The 19,594-nt window shown below is 37.3% G+C and overlaps 3 protein-coding genes across 14 annotated transcripts in view; all 3 read right to left on the reverse strand.

Moving 5' to 3' along the window:
* hoxd3a (homeobox D3a) overlaps positions 1 to 19,594 on the reverse strand; it is a 37,619-nt gene that overhangs the window by 17,263 nt on the left and 762 nt on the right. For 2 of the 5 annotated variants that reach the window (XM_048533753.2, XM_048533755.2), the window contains exons 1-2: positions 11,969 to 12,053; positions 10,061 to 10,087 (exon numbers count right to left, since the gene is read on the reverse strand). The exons of 1 other annotated variant lie outside the window; for it this stretch is intronic. The gene's annotated coding sequence lies outside the window, so the exon portion shown is untranslated. Of the gene's footprint in view, positions 1 to 10,060; positions 10,088 to 11,850; positions 11,880 to 11,968; positions 12,054 to 19,594 lie in introns of those variants that run through there. 2 more of the 5 variants (XM_059647198.1, XM_048533754.2) reach the window with 2 other exon arrangements.
* On the reverse strand, positions 3,374 to 12,051 carry hoxd4a (homeobox D4a). Of its 7 annotated transcripts, none has more exons than XM_048533771.2 (4): positions 11,969 to 12,051; positions 10,061 to 10,087; positions 4,795 to 5,695; positions 3,374 to 4,378 (listed from the first exon to the last, which is right to left on the reverse strand). In XM_048533771.2, the coding sequence occupies exons 3-4, from the start codon at positions 5,204 to 5,206 to the stop codon at positions 4,071 to 4,073; spliced, it is 720 nt and encodes a 239-aa protein (XP_048389728.1). In that variant the 5' UTR covers positions 5,207 to 5,695; positions 10,061 to 10,087; positions 11,969 to 12,051; the 3' UTR covers positions 3,374 to 4,070. The 7 variants fall into 7 exon arrangements, with proteins under 7 accessions (XP_048389728.1, XP_048389723.1, XP_048389729.1 ...); XM_048533766.2 differs by having other exon boundaries at positions 4,795 to 5,775; positions 11,969 to 12,042; XM_048533772.2 differs by lacking the exon at positions 11,969 to 12,051 and adding an exon at positions 11,851 to 11,890.
* On the reverse strand, positions 12,742 to 18,985 carry LOC125453803 (homeobox protein Hox-D5). 2 transcript variants are annotated; one of them, XM_048533765.2, is made up of 2 exons: positions 14,344 to 18,985; positions 12,742 to 13,973 (listed from the first exon to the last, which is right to left on the reverse strand). In XM_048533765.2, the coding sequence occupies exons 1-2, from the start codon at positions 14,831 to 14,833 to the stop codon at positions 13,726 to 13,728; spliced, it is 738 nt and encodes a 245-aa protein (XP_048389722.1). In that variant the 5' UTR covers positions 14,834 to 18,985; the 3' UTR covers positions 12,742 to 13,725. The 2 variants fall into 2 exon arrangements, with proteins under 2 accessions (XP_048389722.1, XP_048389721.1); XM_048533764.2 differs by having other exon boundaries at positions 12,745 to 13,976; positions 14,344 to 18,981.

The raw sequence follows: 19,594 nt of genomic DNA on the forward strand, positions 1-19,594 counted from the left end.
AATTATATGCATGCTAAGGAAAAGAAGGTATGGATATACACAGTACATAGTCAGATATAAGAGTTATATGTGGCCATGGGAGCTGTGCATCGATGGATATAAATATGCATGTTGATTGATTGTGATTGATATTACATGTGACGTTATGAATTTTGAATGATATTACAGTTCAGAAATCATGATGTTGTTGACTTTTATGTTCCATGCTTCCCATTTCTATGCACTTGATATCTGTGACAAATTATGTAGTGAAAAAACTTGAAAATAATTAAGCTTCTGAATTTAAAACATTTGAATTATAAATTGTAACCAGTACGTACATGGATATGTGTGGCTGGCTGGTTTAAATATTGATAAATTACATGGCCACATGAATATGAGACATTGTCAATTGACCTTGTTGATAACTGTGGTTAAAAGTAGGCTGTTTTTCAAGGATATTGGTGTTATTCAAAAGTCAAAGTCATATACTGCTTACAGCCTCTTTGAGTATACGTATGGTCAGATAATTTAGTTTGTACCTTAGAAAGGCAATATATGCAGCTGATTAATTGATCTTTATTTTAGCTATTTTCACACATTGAATCTCAAATTCAGTGAATACAGATTTATGAAGGATTGCAAGGAATTAAGAAGTTCATTTTGCTTCACTTTTCCTGAGGTAATGTAAACAGAAGGAAAACCGTTCTACACAACTTTCATGGAAGACACAATGGATTCTTTAAGGGACAGGGATGATTACGAGTTATAATTTAGCAGTAAAACATGTCAGACCAAAAACAAACGTGATAGGGAACTGTTGTCCATTTGGTTTGAGAATGAGCCTTGTTTAATTAATGAATAATGAAAACAAATGCAGACTTTGCTCATGATGCAATAGTGCTTGAGAACAGAATTAGTTACAACTGCATACCTGGATTTTTTATTTGATTTGTGTTTTTTTAAATTTTGCTGTTCTGCATGTTTTCATAGAATTTGACTGGTATGAGTAGAATTCAAGTCTGGTCTGACAAACATCATAGATCATTATTCAGTACAAACGTCAACATGATTTCGAATATTTTAAGTATCAATAAATATCTCAAAACCAAGTTTGTGGTGAATTTTTGGAGAAAGAATTTAATGGGAATGTTAAAGTAAGTGTTTGAAGGTGAATATCTGGGAGTGTTTCTGAATGCTGTTTTTATTCATGCATCAAGGAAAATGCCACAAGAACGTTTTGTGCTAAAATTAATTGAAGTTTTAAGCTGAACAAATGAACAACTTCTGTACTCTATGATTTGAGATAAAGTGTTGGCAATGGGTTGCAGTGTCGCTTCTGTAAAGTGGGGAAACGGCAGTAATAGAAATAGAGCTCAGAGATACCATAAAGGCACAATACTATACTATCGTCTCAGAATAGATGCAAAAGTTGTCCCTGCAGAAATTGGAACAGTTCATACGTGAGAAACTATTTCAACCGACTTTAACTAAATGTTGTCTGTGTTAAAACACATAGAAAAGGCGAAGGGTAGGATTGAGTCCAAAAGGTCAAGGGTTTAGAGGTCAGTCCTCCAGGCTGAAATACAGCTAATCGAATAGAAAATTTGTCCTTTTGGTGAACCTGTTCCTACAGTTTAGCCGAACTTCAGTAAAATACCTTTTCAGCTTCTCAACATGAAGGCGTCAGAAAAGGACATCTTGCTACGCGTGAATCTTAGCGTTTTGTACTGAAGACAATGATTTAAATCGTATAGAGAATATCACTCATTTATAATATCAAGACGTGGATATATTATAGTAATGTCATGTGCAAGTCTGAGAACTACACGGCTAATCCTATAAAGAACAAAGAATCATGGAATTCGCCTTTTCAAACAGACCATATCCAGCTAAGCCAGCTGCAAGCTTGCAGGTCAGTGAAGGAACAGGAAAAAGACCTACACCGCCAACTTTCTTTTGTTACTTAATGTTACGAAATTGAGTTGAGGATCGAAATTCCTAGGAAATAGATTTTCTTGACTTTATGCATTTTGACGGAATCCTGGCATTGCCCCCTAAATTGCTGCATGATTGCGAATAATGATTTCCTGAGAATTGCTTTGGCTCGGTTTCCTTTTAGTGGATTGGATAGGCCATTAGACCGAACCCCTCCGGACTTCTTCCCTCTACATATACATTTTACCAATGGCTTTAATTGTTTTAAGGCAATATCGTGGATACTAGCCATTTTTTCGCAACCTCCTATTTCACAAACGTTAGAAATAAAATGGGCTAAATCCGAAACATTTAAGTTGTTCCGTGAATTTATAATGCGTGAGGAGAAAATCTTAGATTGTAATAAAGCAAGTAAACACTATCTCGCTCCCCTTGTTTGCTCTGTTATTCTCATAGAGAAGAAAAATATCGCTTCATTTTGACGAAGCTGCCGTACACCCAAAGGTTGGGCAGCCCCTTACAAAACCTGACATTAAGCGTTCCCACATTGGCTTCGTGAGCATTTAAAATATATTTTTCTACTTAGCTTGTAGGGGCAATTTTACCAGGAAATAGTACTGAATTTGGAATATTTAATGAGATCTTCCTTGGTGACACACAACGGGCACTTTATTGCGTTTAAACATCTAGATACTCTGCAATGATTGACCGTGTTAAAACATTGCATAAAAGAACTGAATGCTGAATCTCCATGACATACCAGTGTGTCCCTGATTGATATCGTGAGAATGTTGGCACAACACATACGATCTTGTATTTCAGGAAGTTCTGTCTCATTTCGTCTGGTTGTAACAACATTAGCTTCCTTAAAACTGCTAGAATCAAAATACCTTCGGTAATTTGTGTTTAGGTGTAAATTGCCTAATTGAAGAGCCTCTTGGCTATTGTCCTTGCCCCTCTAAATCAACCACCAGTGTGTCTTTACAGATTAATAGATTGGAAAAACGAATAGTGCTTTCACAAAGCAAAATACACTCGGTGTATACCGTTTCTGTTTCTAAACAGTGTACCTTGTATTGTTGTTCGCTCATCCGTTCTGGAGAAAATCGAAAGGAAACACATTCCCACTTGTAATACTAAACGTTCACAGATTGGTGTAACCAACTTACTCATTTATCAACCAATAAACCGAGAAAAGAGTTTAACATGCACCCTGAACATTACTGTGGCAATATTTAGCTAAGCCCATTTTTCTTTCAGAAATGTTGACTTAGTTAATATCGGTTTGTGACTTTACACATGTGGCGTAGAATTGCAGATGCCTAGATTTTTGGGGATTCTGCATTATTTTATGTAAGGTCTTCTTCATGACATTTGTTCACGTCAGCCTCGCAACAAAAGCTGCACTCATTAAGCAAACATGTCCCGATACTAAAAATGAAAACTACTCACGATATTCAGCTTATTACTACTAAATTTATTTTGAATTTTAGTAGCACGTACTAATTTTGGTATCGTTCTTGAACATAAAAATGTAGCAATCTTGCATTGTAGGCTTGTAACAATAATCCATCCAGCAGCACAATTACAAATACCATTTTCTCATTTTAAATAAAGAAACCACAAAACACTGTCTAATTTTTGATCACTATAAATCTCGAATATCAACACAATATACACAAAGAGATGGAATCGCAAAAATACACATTACAAGCAAAAATAGTTGTGGAAATCACAAATTGCCACAACAAATCGCTGGGTCTTCGTTTTAAGGTAAAAAAAAAGACGATGAACAAGCGTCGCAGCCTTTGATTTTCATGCTAGCAGACTACACATGTACCTTCCTGATGTGTACACCTCACCATGTCTTCACGACTTAGTGCCTCGCACTTGTTACGGTTACTAAGTTGTGTTGTATAATAAGAATAGCCACTGACTTGAGTCGCAATGATTTCAGCTGCAGCCAGGGTGACTTTTCCCTTTTTGTTTCATTTGCTACATTTCAGACCAAAAGTGAGGCACAAGACAAAGTCCCTTCAATGCCATTAAAAACCAGCAGGAAAGCACCTACAAGCCATGTTATCGGTACATGCAATTTCTGCCTGGAAATGTCTCATTATATACACTTAAGGAGCCACTTATAAGATGTCCTTCTATAAACTTGTGAGGTCTGTTTGTTGGTCCTTGGAAACAGTTTGTAACTGTTGATTGGAAGCAGAAGAACCAGAGGACCTGGTCTTTGTGTTAGGCAGTTTGTGATCTTTTTTCCACTTCATTCTTCTGTTTTGAAACCAAATTTTGATCTGGCGTTCGGAAAGACACAAAGTGTGGGCTATTTCAATACGACGTCGTCTTGTCAGATACCTGTTAAAATGGAATTCCTTTTCGAGTTCTAAAACCTGCTGCCTTGTGTAGGCAGTTCGTGAACGTTTTGGCTCTCCTCCTGTAAAATTAGGGTTCACTGAAAAACAAAACAATTCAAAACCATTCAAAACTGGACCTAAAGTTTTTCAAGTGCTTTCACTACACAGACCTAAATACAATGTCTGCACCCACAGTGCACTGGAACAGCACCTCTGGCAAGAAGTTGAAAATGTTATTAAGGATCACTTTAAAGTTCTTTCGAAATTGAAGATCTAACATATCCCTGTTAATCACAGGCTCGAGTTTTCACATGGAGTCAGCCACATGGCCAGCGGCCTATTTCCTCAGCAATAAAAATTTATGATGGGTGTAATTGCCGGTCTTTTTAAAAACCGCTCATAAATCCTCTTTTGAAGGAGTTATTTACGGTAGACCTATATCAATGGGTCGCAAATATTTGTCAGGGGTGGCGTTGCAGCAGGGGAGCGAAAACCAAAAGAAAGTGGTCCTTACCCGTGTTAACATGGATTTTCTTCATCCAAGGATAAACCACTGCTGGCTGTTTGGTAGCTGCACCGTTTTGGTTCTTTGGATTATGTTGCTGCTGGCTGCAGGGCCGGCCTATGGATACTTGGAGCGGTGCAACTGGCTCCTCCTGCCCTGTGAGGTGGCTCTGAGGAGCGGGCTGTGCCTGCACATGACCCCTCTGCTGCACTGGAGAGCCCCGAGCGTTGCTGCAGCTGTACGACTGGCCGCTGTAGTTTGACCGTGGATAGATTCCTTGGTGCTGAAAATCAGAATCCTGCGACTGACTGTAATACTCTGGGCAGTGGTCAGGTATGTAGTTATTTTGCGAATATTCCTCGCAAGGAGGAAATTTGGGATCCACATATTTAGTGTTCATCAAATACGAACTCATGGTCATTAATTTCTGAAGGTGGAAAATACTAATTTTTCTCGAGTTGTCTTTTTTCCCGTTCCATAAAGCCCTCCTACTTGCTGTCAACTGAATAAAGTTAGTCACCCATGTGACTGTACGAGCCAATGGCGAGGTCGGGCCCGATTCCCGGATAAGGAAACAGCTAATGACAATTTTTTACAAACTTCGTCCAGAAAACCTTGATATAAAAATAAATTATAAACTGCAACGTCTTTGATTTTTTTTTCCAGCAGTCACTAAGTATTTGAAATAGATTCCGGGGAATGCATGCAATAGTGGTTTCCATTTGGAGAGAATAATGACCACTCACTGAGCGCTCGAATATTGCTCAGGTAATTTGCTCTTTTGTCAAAAGAGAATTTTCACCATTCCTTGCTTTTTTTTCAAATAAATCAAAGCTAGCGAATGCATTCTGTGTCTTTGTATCTTTGGTTGTTGTTTTCTCCGGATAGCAACGTGACAATAGCGAGGGAACTTGGAGAAACGGCCGGCAATCCAGTGTACGCAGGGTGACAAAGGAAGCATCCCGTTAGACAACAAAAAGAATAACAGAGCTGAAGAAAATAATCACAGCTATTACCGATGCAGGAAGGTCTTCTGGACAAAGTTATTCAAAGACAAACATAGTCTACTTCGATAAATTTAGAACAAAGCATCCTGCAACACAAAAAAAACTTTGCACATGTTGCTTAAGGACGTTGTAAGATCAAAGATACTTTCTCTGAAAGTTTAAAAATCTACAAAGGAGAATATAAGTTTTATATCCGATGGCCTCAAGCGTTTTTGCTCCAATTTCTTCGCAATTTGTTTTTCTCCTCCCGCATCCATGCACATCTATGATCTTTCTAAATTAACGCAGTAACTAACTATTGTATTTGTAAGATGTACAATTCGAATTTTAACTTTTGGCTTAAAATGTATTTTGATCCGATTTAATTCAAAAGCATCGTAAGCTAGTCAAACGCAATACGAAACCTCAGGCCAATCTTTGTAGATAATTTATCGCCATCGTCATGGAAACAGGCAGCAATGAGAAAGAAATAGTTAAATTTCTGTAATCTTAGATTTCCTGAGAGTAAATCCGGAAGTTTAGAAACGACTACATTCTGACTAATGATCAGTAAATCAACACGTTAGACATCGCAGTTCGATTGCGAAGGGAGGCCAAAATAAACCAGTCAAAGCTGAGCGGAAGATCTGAAACCTCACTCAATACTGAAAACTGGATTCAAAACAAAAAAAGGTCATTCTTAATCAAATTACGCTGTATTACTTAGAAATAAATCAGTCGAAGCAGTAAAACTCACGAAGAGCAAATTGCTGATTTTCGTAGTGTTGGCATCGACCATAGACTCCCCTAGAAACGAATCTGTGACCGAAACATCACACAAATTCGGTTCTACAGGGTATATATAGACGACGGGTTACAAACAAATTCGGTGACTAATTACAATAAGGGAAAGTGCTTTAAAAGACTGCACTTGCAAGCATCTCCAAATAATTAAAGGTGGCCTACTATCACTAACTGAGCAAGCAAAATTCAGACAAAGTGCTTGTTAAACTTTTAAACTGTTTATCCATTGAAAAATAACAGAAGCCATTGTTTTATATTTAATAGGTGGTAGCAAACATTTCTGTGTTCGGCAGTGGCAGCAACATGAATCAGCGTGCAGAGCGGGCTTGTGTGTACAGTCTACAAGGCAGAAGTTATTGTTTGTTACTGTCTTTATGAACCCTGGGTATTTCAGAGAGATTTTATAGGAAACAGTTTGTACCGATCCGCTCCAGCTAACATTACTAAGTGCCCCAGCGTGAATCAATAATTGCTCCAGATGCTAATAATTTGAACTCACCACTAACAAACCGCAGGATGTTATAACAAACATCGCCCGGCCTAAATAATTTCTAAATCTAATCAAATACAAGTTATACATGGGAGCGCAAATATTGGTTTATTTCGAAGTGTTTTCAATTTATTGCTTCTTTCATAAAGTGGTAGCAGCCCAGGAAAATAACGATTGTTTGTTCTATTCTAATCTCTACTATTTCCTGAGAGCTGGATCAAATAATACTGCAGACAATATGCTTCCACATCTAATTAACACAAGTCAGTTGGATCGCCATATGCAAGAAAAACTGTATACATTTTAATCTGCCAACTAATCAGGATTCCTTTTGCCTCTCATGTTTAAGGTGGCTTCGAAACTCGAGTGCATTGTAGGTTCCTTACTTTGCTCTCTCCAATGTCCCTGCAGTGCCACCGCGTTGTGTGTTAAAGGCTGAAGGGCACGGGGTCAGACTGAAATCATTTACAAACACATCGGAAAGTTGCATTATTATTTTCACTTTAGCGAGTGTCACACGCTGACCTTTTCTAAGTGTGTGAATCTTGCCGAACTAACTGTTCAGCTAAGTTTACAGTAATTCTCTTCATATATTCTAGTTTTTTTCAAAGAAAGGCACACGCGAAACAGATTGAGAATAATTACAAACGTGCGCCAACGAAAAAAGAGTAAGTGTATTCAACAGTACAAACATTACACTTAAATGTTTGAGATGCGGTGATTAACAAAGTAACGTTGGAACTGTACTTTCTGACAGTAAATGTGTATGTCCAGTTCCCGATTTATCTGCTGTTTTGTCGAGCACAACAAAGGTCTCGGTTTATTTACGTTTTATTGTAGAGCAACCAAAATACTCATCTACAAACGTTCAAATCTATACTTCAGCCTTAAATAAGTTGCTGCTTAGATTATTTTATCTTTGCAAGAAAAAATAACCTCTCTAAAAGTTTTATCTCATTTACCTGTGATTGTTTTTCGTTTACCCCAATGCGTTAGGAAAGAAAAGAGCTAAACTGTTTTCCACAACCAGTGACGCCAACGAATACACCAGCAGTGAATACTGCTTTTAAAAGCCTTTTTGCAAAGAAAATCCCAGATATCGTTGCAACAGCCGATAATTCGAAAACCAATTCTCCTTACAGTTCAAATTATCGCACATTGTGAAGCTGATTGGTACTACGCATTTTAATATTTGTTAGACGCTGTGACCTGTATTTCACCTTACTGCTCGACTCGTTCAGACAGGTCAATGCCAAAGAGTTATTGATGAACAAACCCGATTAAAATTCACCTCTTTTTTTAACTGCCCACACAAGTGCTGCGACTTTTGATCTTCCAGATTTTGACCTAGAGAATGTCAATGCAAAGTAAGTGTTTGGGAAGTGAACCCTATATTTATTCATAGATTCAGTGGTTCAATGAAAGCTGTTATTGTCATGAGTCTGCTGAAGGCCTTCCTACGTATAAGTACAACAATAAAAAAAACAAAATTGAATTTTTAAAAAGTTCACCTTTCTAGTGACCCAGAAAGTCATTTTCTTCCAGAGGTCCATGCAGCAAAAGCAAGACTGTTTTGCTTTTCAGTAGCAATTACTGTTGATTACATATCAACGCCTAAAGATTCGCATTGTAAAACTTCGTGCTGAAACGAAGGATCCACTGCGCTGGCCCATTGCTTTGCGAATACCGGTTAAACATTATGCGGACCTATTTAAAGTGAGTCCTTGTTTGACGTTTATCTCGTGACTTATTTAGGCCGTTACTTGGAGGGAAAATAGTATCGAATATTATGTGTAAAGATGGACTGGAATCTATAAATGTCTGAACTTAATATCCTAGCAGTGATTACAATTAGCTAAGGTGAAAAAGCAATCGTAGACCTACGGTGAAAAGAAACATTGACATTCTCAGATGTGGAAAAAAAAACAGGATATAAACGTTCCTATTACTGGCTTTTGATAGGTAAATTGTAACTTACTCAAGATGCTTTACTGTCCCTTTGAAAGAATAGGTCTTGAACCTGTCTAATTTGATTTGGGCGGGGGCGTTCTCGGTTTTGACTACTTTCATATTGTCACATTTTCCTTAAATGTGCAGTTTCGAAATATTAGCGTCACATTATATTTGTGAATCTACTAATAAGCCATTTTCATTAGCTATATCATTCATTGTTAACAAAACAACGAGTAAGTACTGAAACCTACTTTCATTTAAAAAGTAACAAATGTTACCATGAGTAATACAAGCTTTTAATGAGTAATTATTTTACCAACGACCTGGTCAACCCTTACAAAAAGCAATATGAAATCATCGAAAGGTAAGCCTAGCAGATATAATCCATGAAAAGGAATGCCCTGGTTAGTTAAATGAACATTTTATTTAGTGAACTGGCAGCCATAAGGCTTGCTGTTGGCCTACGTGTTACAGTGGCTGTGGTATTAAACCTGGAGAAGTTTGGAATTTGCAGTTATCTACACACCCCTGTTGGCTCTAAAAGAGTACACTTTAAATATCGGCTTTAATTACTGCCACGTCACTCGACGAAACGATTTTACAGATGTTATTAAAACCGGAACAATAATTTTCCTCCAAATGACCTTTTGGAGATACAGCCTTGCACTGGGAGGCGCTGTGTTGAACAGCACCAGTGCAAAATAAAAGCCAACTAAATCTGGCTTTGGTTCGACACTAACACAGTAAGATTTAAACACGATTAAATTTTATCTACATTTGCTCTGTAGCTCTAAGAATCTTGTTCCTTTCAGGGAAAATGAATGTAACATCATTTATTCTACTTTGTTGTGCAAATTAAACAAAGAATTGTAAAGAACGTAAGTTACACACAATTGTTTCGAGAATCATTTTAGAATCCAGGCTAATGCTCCCATTTAGACACACAATGTGACCATCTCGTTTTCCATCCAAACCAAATTCGAAACAATTAACCGCGTCCAATCATTCGTCACGATTTAAGAGAAAACACACAGTTACTTACGAAAGAATCTCCTCCATTCTGCCACATCTGTAATAAAATAATTTTAAAAATTAGAATCAACAGTTAACTTTAAGTGAACCACACATCAAAGATGGAGTTCAATACAACATATAAACAGTTGGACTTCCTTATCCAAACTACTCATGAAGAAACTGAAATACTGTAAACTTCACCTGTTCAGATTCTCCGTCTTCATTACGTTTTTTTCAAAGGTAAAGATTTCCACTTTGATCCATAAAATAACGTTATAAAAGCAGATTTGTATTTTTGCATATAGAATTTCAAGTAACAATCGATCATTTGTTTTTGGCCTACTAATTAACTTGACATTGCCGGTTTTTTGAAGTTGTTTAAGCATTTAACATTACATGTACTGTCATATATTCTAGGTAAACTGTAATTTCAACATTGACTATACGTTGCCTTAGCTGTTATTTGTATCTGGAAATGCACATGTAAACCATTCATGAGTTAACATGGCCACCCGTTGAAAATCTACATTACATCCTTAAGCTTAAAATATCGATCTGTAATGATAAGCGACATTAATTAAAAGTCCTGTGTGGACAGTAATCCATTCTCAAATATTTTCTCCTTTATCTTGGCATGTCCCTTTTCTCCGTGTTCTGTTCGGTATTCTCGTCAGTTGCCGTTTTTCGAACATTTAACGCAGAAATTGCTTTCACTCGTGTCGCTATGCCTACTTCTCTAACTTCGAAGAATTTCTTCAGTTTCATTTTTATTTTGTTTTAAGTTATGTAATAATCAATTCAACTAGGATAAAAGGACAAAAGTGCCATTAAAAATCAGATCCGAATTATTTATGGCTGTAGTGCCCAGAATTTCATTTTTCAACTTAAACATACTTCGACTCAGCTGTTTGGACAGAACCTGCCCCTGTCATTTTTGATATTTATTCATTTTTATTAGAATGAAAATGGTGATTTCAGATCCCATCTTCCACTGTTTATTAATTCGTTGCCCGCCACCCACCTAGCCGACTTTAAAACTTGCAATGTCATTCAGACTTTCAAGTAACATTTAGCCATAGCTACTATCGACATATAACAAAACCAATTAATAGTGTTAGTTCACTGCGTCTTGCTTCACTCAGTGAGAATATCAAACCAGGTGTCGCTAACTGCAGTGTGTTCTTATTCAGCGTTTTTCATAATGAATTGTTGTTTTGCAACAGATATCATTAAAATACTTTGAGCAGCATATTTCTAGTCCAAATTGTTCAGAATTAGATCAACTAGAAAATCCTCGAGATTCTGGACGAAACTGTGGCATGAAGAACTGGGCAAATCGTTGAAAATGTCATACAACCTCCGCAAATTAATACAGAGGAAAATCGGCAAAGAATGGGCAGGAGATATTTTACTCTTCTTTAAACTTGCAGAATTATTTCTGAAATCAGTTTACATTTCCCAAGCAGATTTTTTTTCAATTAATCTCGTACATTTATGCAGGAACAATGCGAGCTCCCAAAGCTGGTCTAAGAAAATTATCTATCAACTATATGTGATCAGCAGCACAAGGTTCTTTTATTAAATAAAGAATTCTACGTACATTTGCTTAAAGGATTCGATAAAATCCGTAGTTTATTTCTGCATTTTTCATTTAGTAGTTAAACAGAATCATAACACACATTGTTTATGATTATGCATTTGAAATTATAATTAGATATTTAGGAACATATATAAAGTATACTTTATTCATAATGTTATAATATTATTTCTCTAACTGAACACGTATCATGTAACAGCTAGCTGTTGAATTAAACTCACGTTGCATTGTGATTTCGGTTTTTTGGCTGGCCAAGAAATCGTACATGCGCCCAAGAGCTCCGAATGACATCAGGTGTCACGCGTTCACCAGCTCTTTTAGCGATTAGAAATAACTTACTTGCGGCTTTTCCAGTGCGAAAGTACCAGGACACGAGAAGACTGCTAAGTCATAACGGTGGAACAGGACAGCTTGCTTCTTGGTGTCACTTTCCACAGACCCTCTCAAAAAACACTAACCATCTGCACTTGTCTGCTCTTAACCTAATATATGATGTGAATTATATTTTGGCTTGTCAACTCCCAAACCATAAAACAAAGTTTAATGACATCACGTGTCCATCCATAGCCAGTCAGGACCCTGCTCTGTGGCGTCCCTATAAATAACCCTTAAACTTTAAAACTTTTATTCACTAAAGACAGTCATGTTCATCGTAATGCTCTCCCAGCAATATAAAGCTAAAACATGAGTGCCCAAACGAAGTCTGCCTTGGAGAATAAGATGTCTTAACTTTAATACGCAATCTGGACAGTAGTTCTCATGCAGTCACGGGGATCTAGTCGATTTGGTAAGTGTAAATATCCTACAAATAAATATGATCGAAAGCTTTGAACCTATACTGAGGGGGGAAAATTAACAGCTGCTGCTTCCACTTACTTTCTTTTCCTATTTCTGTTGCTTCAATGGCCTATTATTTCCTTCTACTTTTTGGTGCACAAGTATTCTCAAAAAAGGTTAACCTGGAAAATAATTCCATGCAATGGATTCTGCCATGAAACCTTTCTTGTAAGTAAGATAATTTATGCCATTACGTCTTATCAATTGCTGCATCAATACTCCCAAATATTTATGTCAACATCCATTAGTAAAAACAAACTTGTGTTATTCTTCCATTCAATACCAGCGTGAAATTGCCTTTAGAAATTTGACGGGTCTGTAGTCTAGCTGCTGACTTTCTGAAGTATGATTCATATTCTTCTAAATAAAGTTATTGGAATAGTATGAACTCGACCAACAGTTCTTGCCAACAATAATATTTTTTTCCAACTCAAAAAAACATTGAAAGACGGTTCAGCCCAAGGAACCTTTATGAGTTCTGAAACATTGGGTCCAGTATGAGGTGAACGTGGGTGTCAACCGAATAGATGTAAAGTGAGAACGTGAAATGGTTTTTGGCCTATTCACAAGTAACCAATTGTTCGTCTCTTTATACATCATTGGAATTCATACACCAGCTGAAATGTTTATTGATAAAACTGACTTTATTTCAATGTCGTAGACAAAAAAAATCACATTTCATGTATATAGGACAAAGTCAATCATTCAAACATTATATCTGTACAGAATATACAAGACATACATGCCTGGGACCACAGCAACACTCGTGCCATAAACATTCCAAGGCAAGACCAAACAAAAGAAAGTTTGATGTAAAAAGAGATGAAGGGAACAATATTCATCTAAGTTTATAAAATATTATTAATTTAAAGTTTTAGTGAAGCTCTGTTTAGGCATAGGATTCGATTGTTCAGAAACTAGATATACAGCACAACTTCATTCTGTTCGCATGAGACAAATGGTTTGCTTGGCTACATTCCGTCGAATGACCTCTTTTATTCTCTCTTATAATCTAAATGTAGGCATGGCTATTACCACTAATGTATAAAAACACGATTCAACATCTGTTGGTGACAACTGATAAATTGTATTCTTTTCTTTATGAATTGATAGCAAGGCGTTGTACCCACATGAGAACAACGTATTAATAAACCCATCTCATAGAGGAGCACATAATGTGGCCAAACAACCTTTCCTATTGCAACTTAAAAGATCATCTGGACAGTAATATTATATAGTTAGAAACAGGATAAAACATGTTATGGCTGAAAACCCGCTCCTGGGGGGCTGACATTTATACTTTTCAATTTATTGTCCTTTTTCCATTTCATTCTTCGGTTTTGGAACCAGATTTTAATTTGTCTTTCAGTCAGGCACAGGGCGTGAGCGATTTCTATCCGCCGGCGTCGTGTAAGGTATCTGTTATAATGGAATTCTTTCTCCAGCTCCAGGGTCTGGTAGCGAGTATATGCTGTCCTTGTTCGTTTCCCTTCCAGCCCGCTTAAGCCTTCTTAAGAAAAAGTTGAAAGGTGCATTAATATACACAGTTAAATTTATGAAATTATAAAATTTCCGACAAATAGATTAATGCCTATGTGCAGTAAATTATAGAGTCTTAATTGTTCCGATATTATGTGAAAATAATATTAAATATTTTCATTTTCAATCGGTAATCTGCAAGCATGGTGCAACTTCTGGTTAATTGTTGTCCTAATTCGGAGCAACAGTCATAATGTTCCCATATGATTGGAACTGTCATCCTCTTACAAGTAATCGTTATATATTTAGCTCATGCTTGCTGAATTATTTAATTACTGAATCTGAAAAAAATAATTCGATCATGAATAAAAGGCATGTTAAAAGGTCGAATGGCGTACCTTGGTTAAGGTGCATCTTTTTCATCCATGGGTATATCTGCATTTGCAGAGCGGGATCCTTGTCTACTTGCCCACTTTCCGGTTTGGGGCAGTTCGTCCCCTTTTCGTTTACCGGCGATGTGTCCTGGTATGAGTGATTGGATTCTGTGATAGTAGCACCCGTCTTAATACCACTATCTGATGAACTTATTAAAGATCCCGAACGGAAGGCAGGTTCAGGAGATTTAATTTTCACCCCAGATGAGCTGTGGAAGGTGCTACTAACTGTTTGCAGGTAGTTGGTAGACCTTTCACTGTTACCGCACAGATTGGAGTTCGAGCGAGTCATGCTGAGGTCTATCCCGGTGTAATCATAGCCATACCTGGCGGAGAGCATTGTCGACTCCCTGAAATGCTCGCCGACAGAAGCAGTGTTTCCATAACTCGGCAACTGATAATCGTGGCCATTTTGGTAGCGACCTGAGAAGGAGTTTAAAAAGTAGGAACTCATCTGCCTTTAACGGGTTTTGATTTGTGGTTCTTAGACGTTTATTCGGCACTAGACCGCGCGATATATAATGAAATATGGAAATAAAAGGCACATGTCATTTCTCTGCTTTCTACGTATGCAACCAAATATGGGGCACAAGTTTAGATCACGTGCTTTATTTGACCAGTCGTAAATTCTTGCGCCTGACCCTGGGGTAATTCATGCAGTGACAATACTTGCTATGACCTCACCAGCATGATCCTATAGCGCTCCCTGCTGGCAGATATGAAGAAAGCCAGGCTCGTATCAACAAAACAAAATCCCCGGAAGAGGCTTTGACGTTTACACTTTGCTACCTATTTTCCAAGTAGGTTCATTTGTAGCAGGGTTCACAGTTAAAACCCTGTTAAACACTGAGTATGAAAACTGTTTTCTGTTAACAACATTTGATTTGTTTCAGCCAACGATATGTACAGGAGCACAGACACAAAGTGAGTATGCGAATAAAAACATACTGCTTAATAATTTTGTAAATGCATAGGTTTGTGTATAATACGTGTGTAAAGTAGTTTGTGGAACTGGCTTCTGCTGACGATAGGTACAATATTAGGGAACTGCAAAAATTGATCTGATCAGTTTGTTATTCAGCATTACAACCCAATAATACAAAATATTTTGTAACATCATTAACCCTTCCAAATTCAATTCAATTTTAAACGTTTCTTTCGTATTAATTACGCATTCGATCCTTTACTTCGATATTGGTTGAAAATGAACGATTTGATTGCGGCAGACTACATGAATCTAAATAAGTAACAAGTAAACCTTCTGCAGATATTCGACTCTGATTTTTACTTAAAGATTTAGGATGTTTAACTTCTCTTCCTTGTGGGAAACAACATCGGGAAAGTTTGTTCTCCTGAAAGACAGCTTATCTCAATGTAGGATTCACAGGCAGCCTCCCGTCACTTACACCCACAGTCAGGTTCTCGACACTTAATAAAGATTAAAATGTTTTTTTCGTAGAACACTGCGCAGAGCTATTTGCACATTACTTCTATATATACAAACACTACGCATTAAAATCATTTCATAAAGTTTCCCATCAGTTTCCCCATTCAACACCGCAACTTGCCCCAGATATTCCGATTTCCGTACAATTATATGTTGTCTGTTGTGATTGGGAATTGGTTTCAAAAACGCAAATCCAAAGTTGTGTTTTACGTTGTGACTGGTTATTCGACTCCGAAACCAGCCTGGATAGACTGAGAAGCTAAGCGGCTGTGCCAAAGTGTTTATCTCTACTTTCGCTGCGGAATTCCTCGTGAATATTACTACAGTTGTCGCTTGTACAACTTATGTTTTACTCAGGACAGGTGGAGGTATTTATGATGTCTGATGCATATTCCTGTGTACGTGCTGAGGGAATTAAAACAAAAGGGATGTACAGATTTCCAAAACATGCAGTGGAGACTCCAATTTTGACCTGTTGTCCTTCTCTGCAGTACAAATCCAAACAATCTGAGCCCGCCTGAACGGCAAGAAAACGAAGAGAGAAATGAATGCAACATTTGAATTCGTTTTTTCGGTTTGAGGAATATCTAGTTTATAAATTTCAGATTGCGATTTGGAAATGCACAGATGATGAAAGACAGTGGTATCAAGCATCAAGCGCGCTAGTGCGGGCCTGAAAGACTTCTTACAAAAGTCCGCTCAGAATAGCAGTAATCTTTCAAAAAGGTGGAGTACATCTGTGTGTTTTCCTTTGGAACGAAAAGGTTGTTCCTATAGATTAGTGTGTCGGTTGGCAACAAAATAGGTTCTCCGGTTTTTGTTTTGATCACCCCACCCCAGGCGCATTAGTTTCTCATACAAACCCCACACAGGATTTGATTTCCTTTCTCTCGCAGAAATATTTGACGTTATTTATCGTGACGTCTTGTAGCGTTGGAGAATTGAGTCATTTGTACGTACTTTCCTGCTACCCATCACTCAAGCTTTTAAGAATTGAAGGGTTAAAGTATTACCAATTAATTGAAGTCGAAGCACATTTCGAGGAAAATATGATACGTGTAAACACAGCCCGTGTAAGCCATGCCAGGGTCGCCTCGACAGCATAAACCAACATAGACCCCCAGGTATTATTCTGGGCTAATAAGGTGCAGAGCTGGATGAACACAGCAGGCCAAGTAGCATCAGAGGAGCAGGAAGGCTGACTTTTCGGGCCTAGACATTTCTTCAGAAATTGTTCTGGAATTATTCAGAAGTTAGTATTCTGGGCTTCGGTTTCAGGGCAGGACTGGCTAGGCCTTGAGTAAAAGTGCATTGATTCCAGATCAATCATAAAATACAATTTATAGCTTGCGATGGGTTAAGCTTAAGAAGTAAAAATGCAATATTTTAACAAGCGCATTTTAGGTAAAATGCCAGACTATAGGGATGGTTTTATTTATCCTTGAGACGTTTGATTTGTGTTCCCTTCTTGTAATTCTGCTTGAAGAACACAGTTGCGGCACAGTTTAACTGGTTCTGTCGAACCCTCGTAAATCTAAGGCTGCGGCAGCCGTGTGACACTCGGTGGAAGAAATATTGTCTTTGTCCTGTACTAACAAATCGGGCCGTTCTTAACAGTATACATTATTGAGCAGCATGGTTTCTACTGCTGGCCATAGCGATTTTACTTTTTCTTCAACTCACATTTGTACACTTGAAACTTGTGAAATAGAATCGCTGACAGTCGAACACTTTCCCTTTCAGCAGGCACAATTGTGGATTACGTTCTGGCTGTGAAATGAAGAAATCCTTACGTGCATCATATACCAATTCATTTTTGTGGATTGTCATTTTCCAGCGCGTCTCCCTTATGGCAAACTCAGGAGAAGATCGGGTTCTGCAAATTTGTTTGTTTGCCAACACTACGAGGACTGAGTTGTCTTTGAGATTGCAACGGACCGTTTCCTTTAAGCCTAGAATCTGTGTGGAATGTTTGCGTTAAAATTGACCCACTTTCACAATGTGATACCAATATAAAAGCAGTGCAATAAATGATTTAACGCGAAATGGTTGTCGGGAATCAGACTACTTTTGTTACAGAAGTTAAATGAAAGATGCTTCCACGAAATTATTGCTTCTAAAATTGTTATTTGGAAATCATATTTGAGCACCGATTGTACGGAAGATGCAATATGAGCAAATCCTATTCGAGTGAAGCCTCTAAATACACAATTGGACATTTACTGTGAATTATACACACACACAAACACAGGCAGATATATACACAGAGACGCACGCACACATACACACACAGACACAGATGCAGAGACCGATGCACACAGATATAGTGGTTCTTGTTGAGTATTTTAGCAGTTTTAGCTAAACCACGGCTACGTGACGCATTACTACACAAATTAAATAATTCGCTCCTAAAAATAGTAAATGGCCTGATAGTAAATACCGCTTTCTGATTACTTAAGTTACAATGATATTTCTGCAGCTCAGGTTTATTTTTCTACATATTCATGCTAAATTACGGATTGTTAAGAAAATGTCTGTGAAATCACAATTCAGCCTTTTCATATATTGTAAAAAAAAGTGCAGCGTATAATAGTCACACAATTCTGTGTAATCAGCTTTAACAAAAATTATTCTTGAACAACTTTGTCTCATTTACTTATTTAATGGGGGCGAGCAAAGCTTGATTTGCAAAGTCTGTAAAATAATTATCTGACACATAGGCATGAACATGGGCGATGCATTAAAAATTATATAAGAGGTTTTATGAACAAAATTAAGGTCAATTGTTGCCTGTAAATGTAGGCAAACCTGAAACTGCTTTGTCAATAGCGAATATAACATTACATTTTCCAAACTGATTTAATTCAAGAGTGCATACATTGCTGTTTGTAGGCTTTGACGAAAAAAAACCAACATTTAATATCGAAACATTCACAATGTTACAAAGCAAATGATCAAATTACAGCTATTACTCTTTCTTTGCACGTCATTTTGATTCTAGTGCCATTTTGAACAGCATCTGTTTCACCTTCCCAATATGTCTGTTGATCAATACGATAGGTAAATAGACAAGCAGACAGACACTTAGATCAGTGTTTAACAAAATCTTCATTGACCAATAGATGTCAGATTCAGAACACATCAAGGTCGCAATATAATACACAACATGGATGGTCAAATTATAGTTGTTTAATCTATTTTCAATAAAAGAAGATTGAAAGATAAATCAATTTTCAAACATGGACATAACCATTCATTTCAAATGGATGCAATTATTGTGATATTCAGTCAAAAAAATTAATAATTGGAAAAATACGTACAAGTCAATGCCTTGGCAAATTACAGCAAAGCAACACTGATCAACTAACCTCCTCATGACAGTATCTCTCATAGCAGCTCCTCCCACTCTCACCTTTCTGTGCATACTTCTACAGCAAGATTTTGCAATTAAATGTTTCATATTGAGATAAGCTTCAGGACAAAGGAAAGGAGCTCAATGATTTCTGTCGATCATTACGTTCTGCATTGCGAATTATTTTAACGCGGATTGGAGCTGTCTGTTCCAAATTAAAAACACTTCACGTATGCAGACCTCACAGCTTTTATAAAATATACAATCCAATTTGGGGACAACTGGTTGCGGGAAATTAATCGCCACAGGCCGAATTGCTATTATTTTAAACATTGCAAATATTGACGTAGTTAGAAATATTTCCTCATTCCCTGTTCGGTACAAGCATATTGAGGGCACTATCTGATTTCTACTGC

This window comes from Stegostoma tigrinum, chromosome 7 (genome assembly GCF_030684315.1).
Source record: "Stegostoma tigrinum isolate sSteTig4 chromosome 7, sSteTig4.hap1, whole genome shotgun sequence".
Classification (NCBI taxonomy): domain Eukaryota; kingdom Metazoa; phylum Chordata; class Chondrichthyes; order Orectolobiformes; family Stegostomatidae; genus Stegostoma; species Stegostoma tigrinum.

Excerpts from the sequence above, each read along its gene's own strand:
- hoxd4a (XM_048533771.2), bottom strand. The coding sequence starts at position 5,206 with ATGACCATGAGTTCGTATTTGATGAACACTAAATATGTGGATCCCAAA. Across the intron at positions 4,379-4,794 it reads GAAAATCCATGTTAACACGG|TGAACCCTAATTTTACAGGA; the intron begins GTAAGGACCACT and ends TTTGTTTTTCAG.
- LOC125453803 (XM_048533764.2), bottom strand. The coding sequence starts at position 14,833 with ATGAGTTCCTACTTTTTAAACTCCTTCTCAGGTCGCTACCAAAATGGC. Across the intron at positions 13,977-14,343 it reads AAAGATGCACCTTAACCAAG|AAGGCTTAAGCGGGCTGGAA; the intron begins GTACGCCATTCG and ends CTTTTTCTTAAG.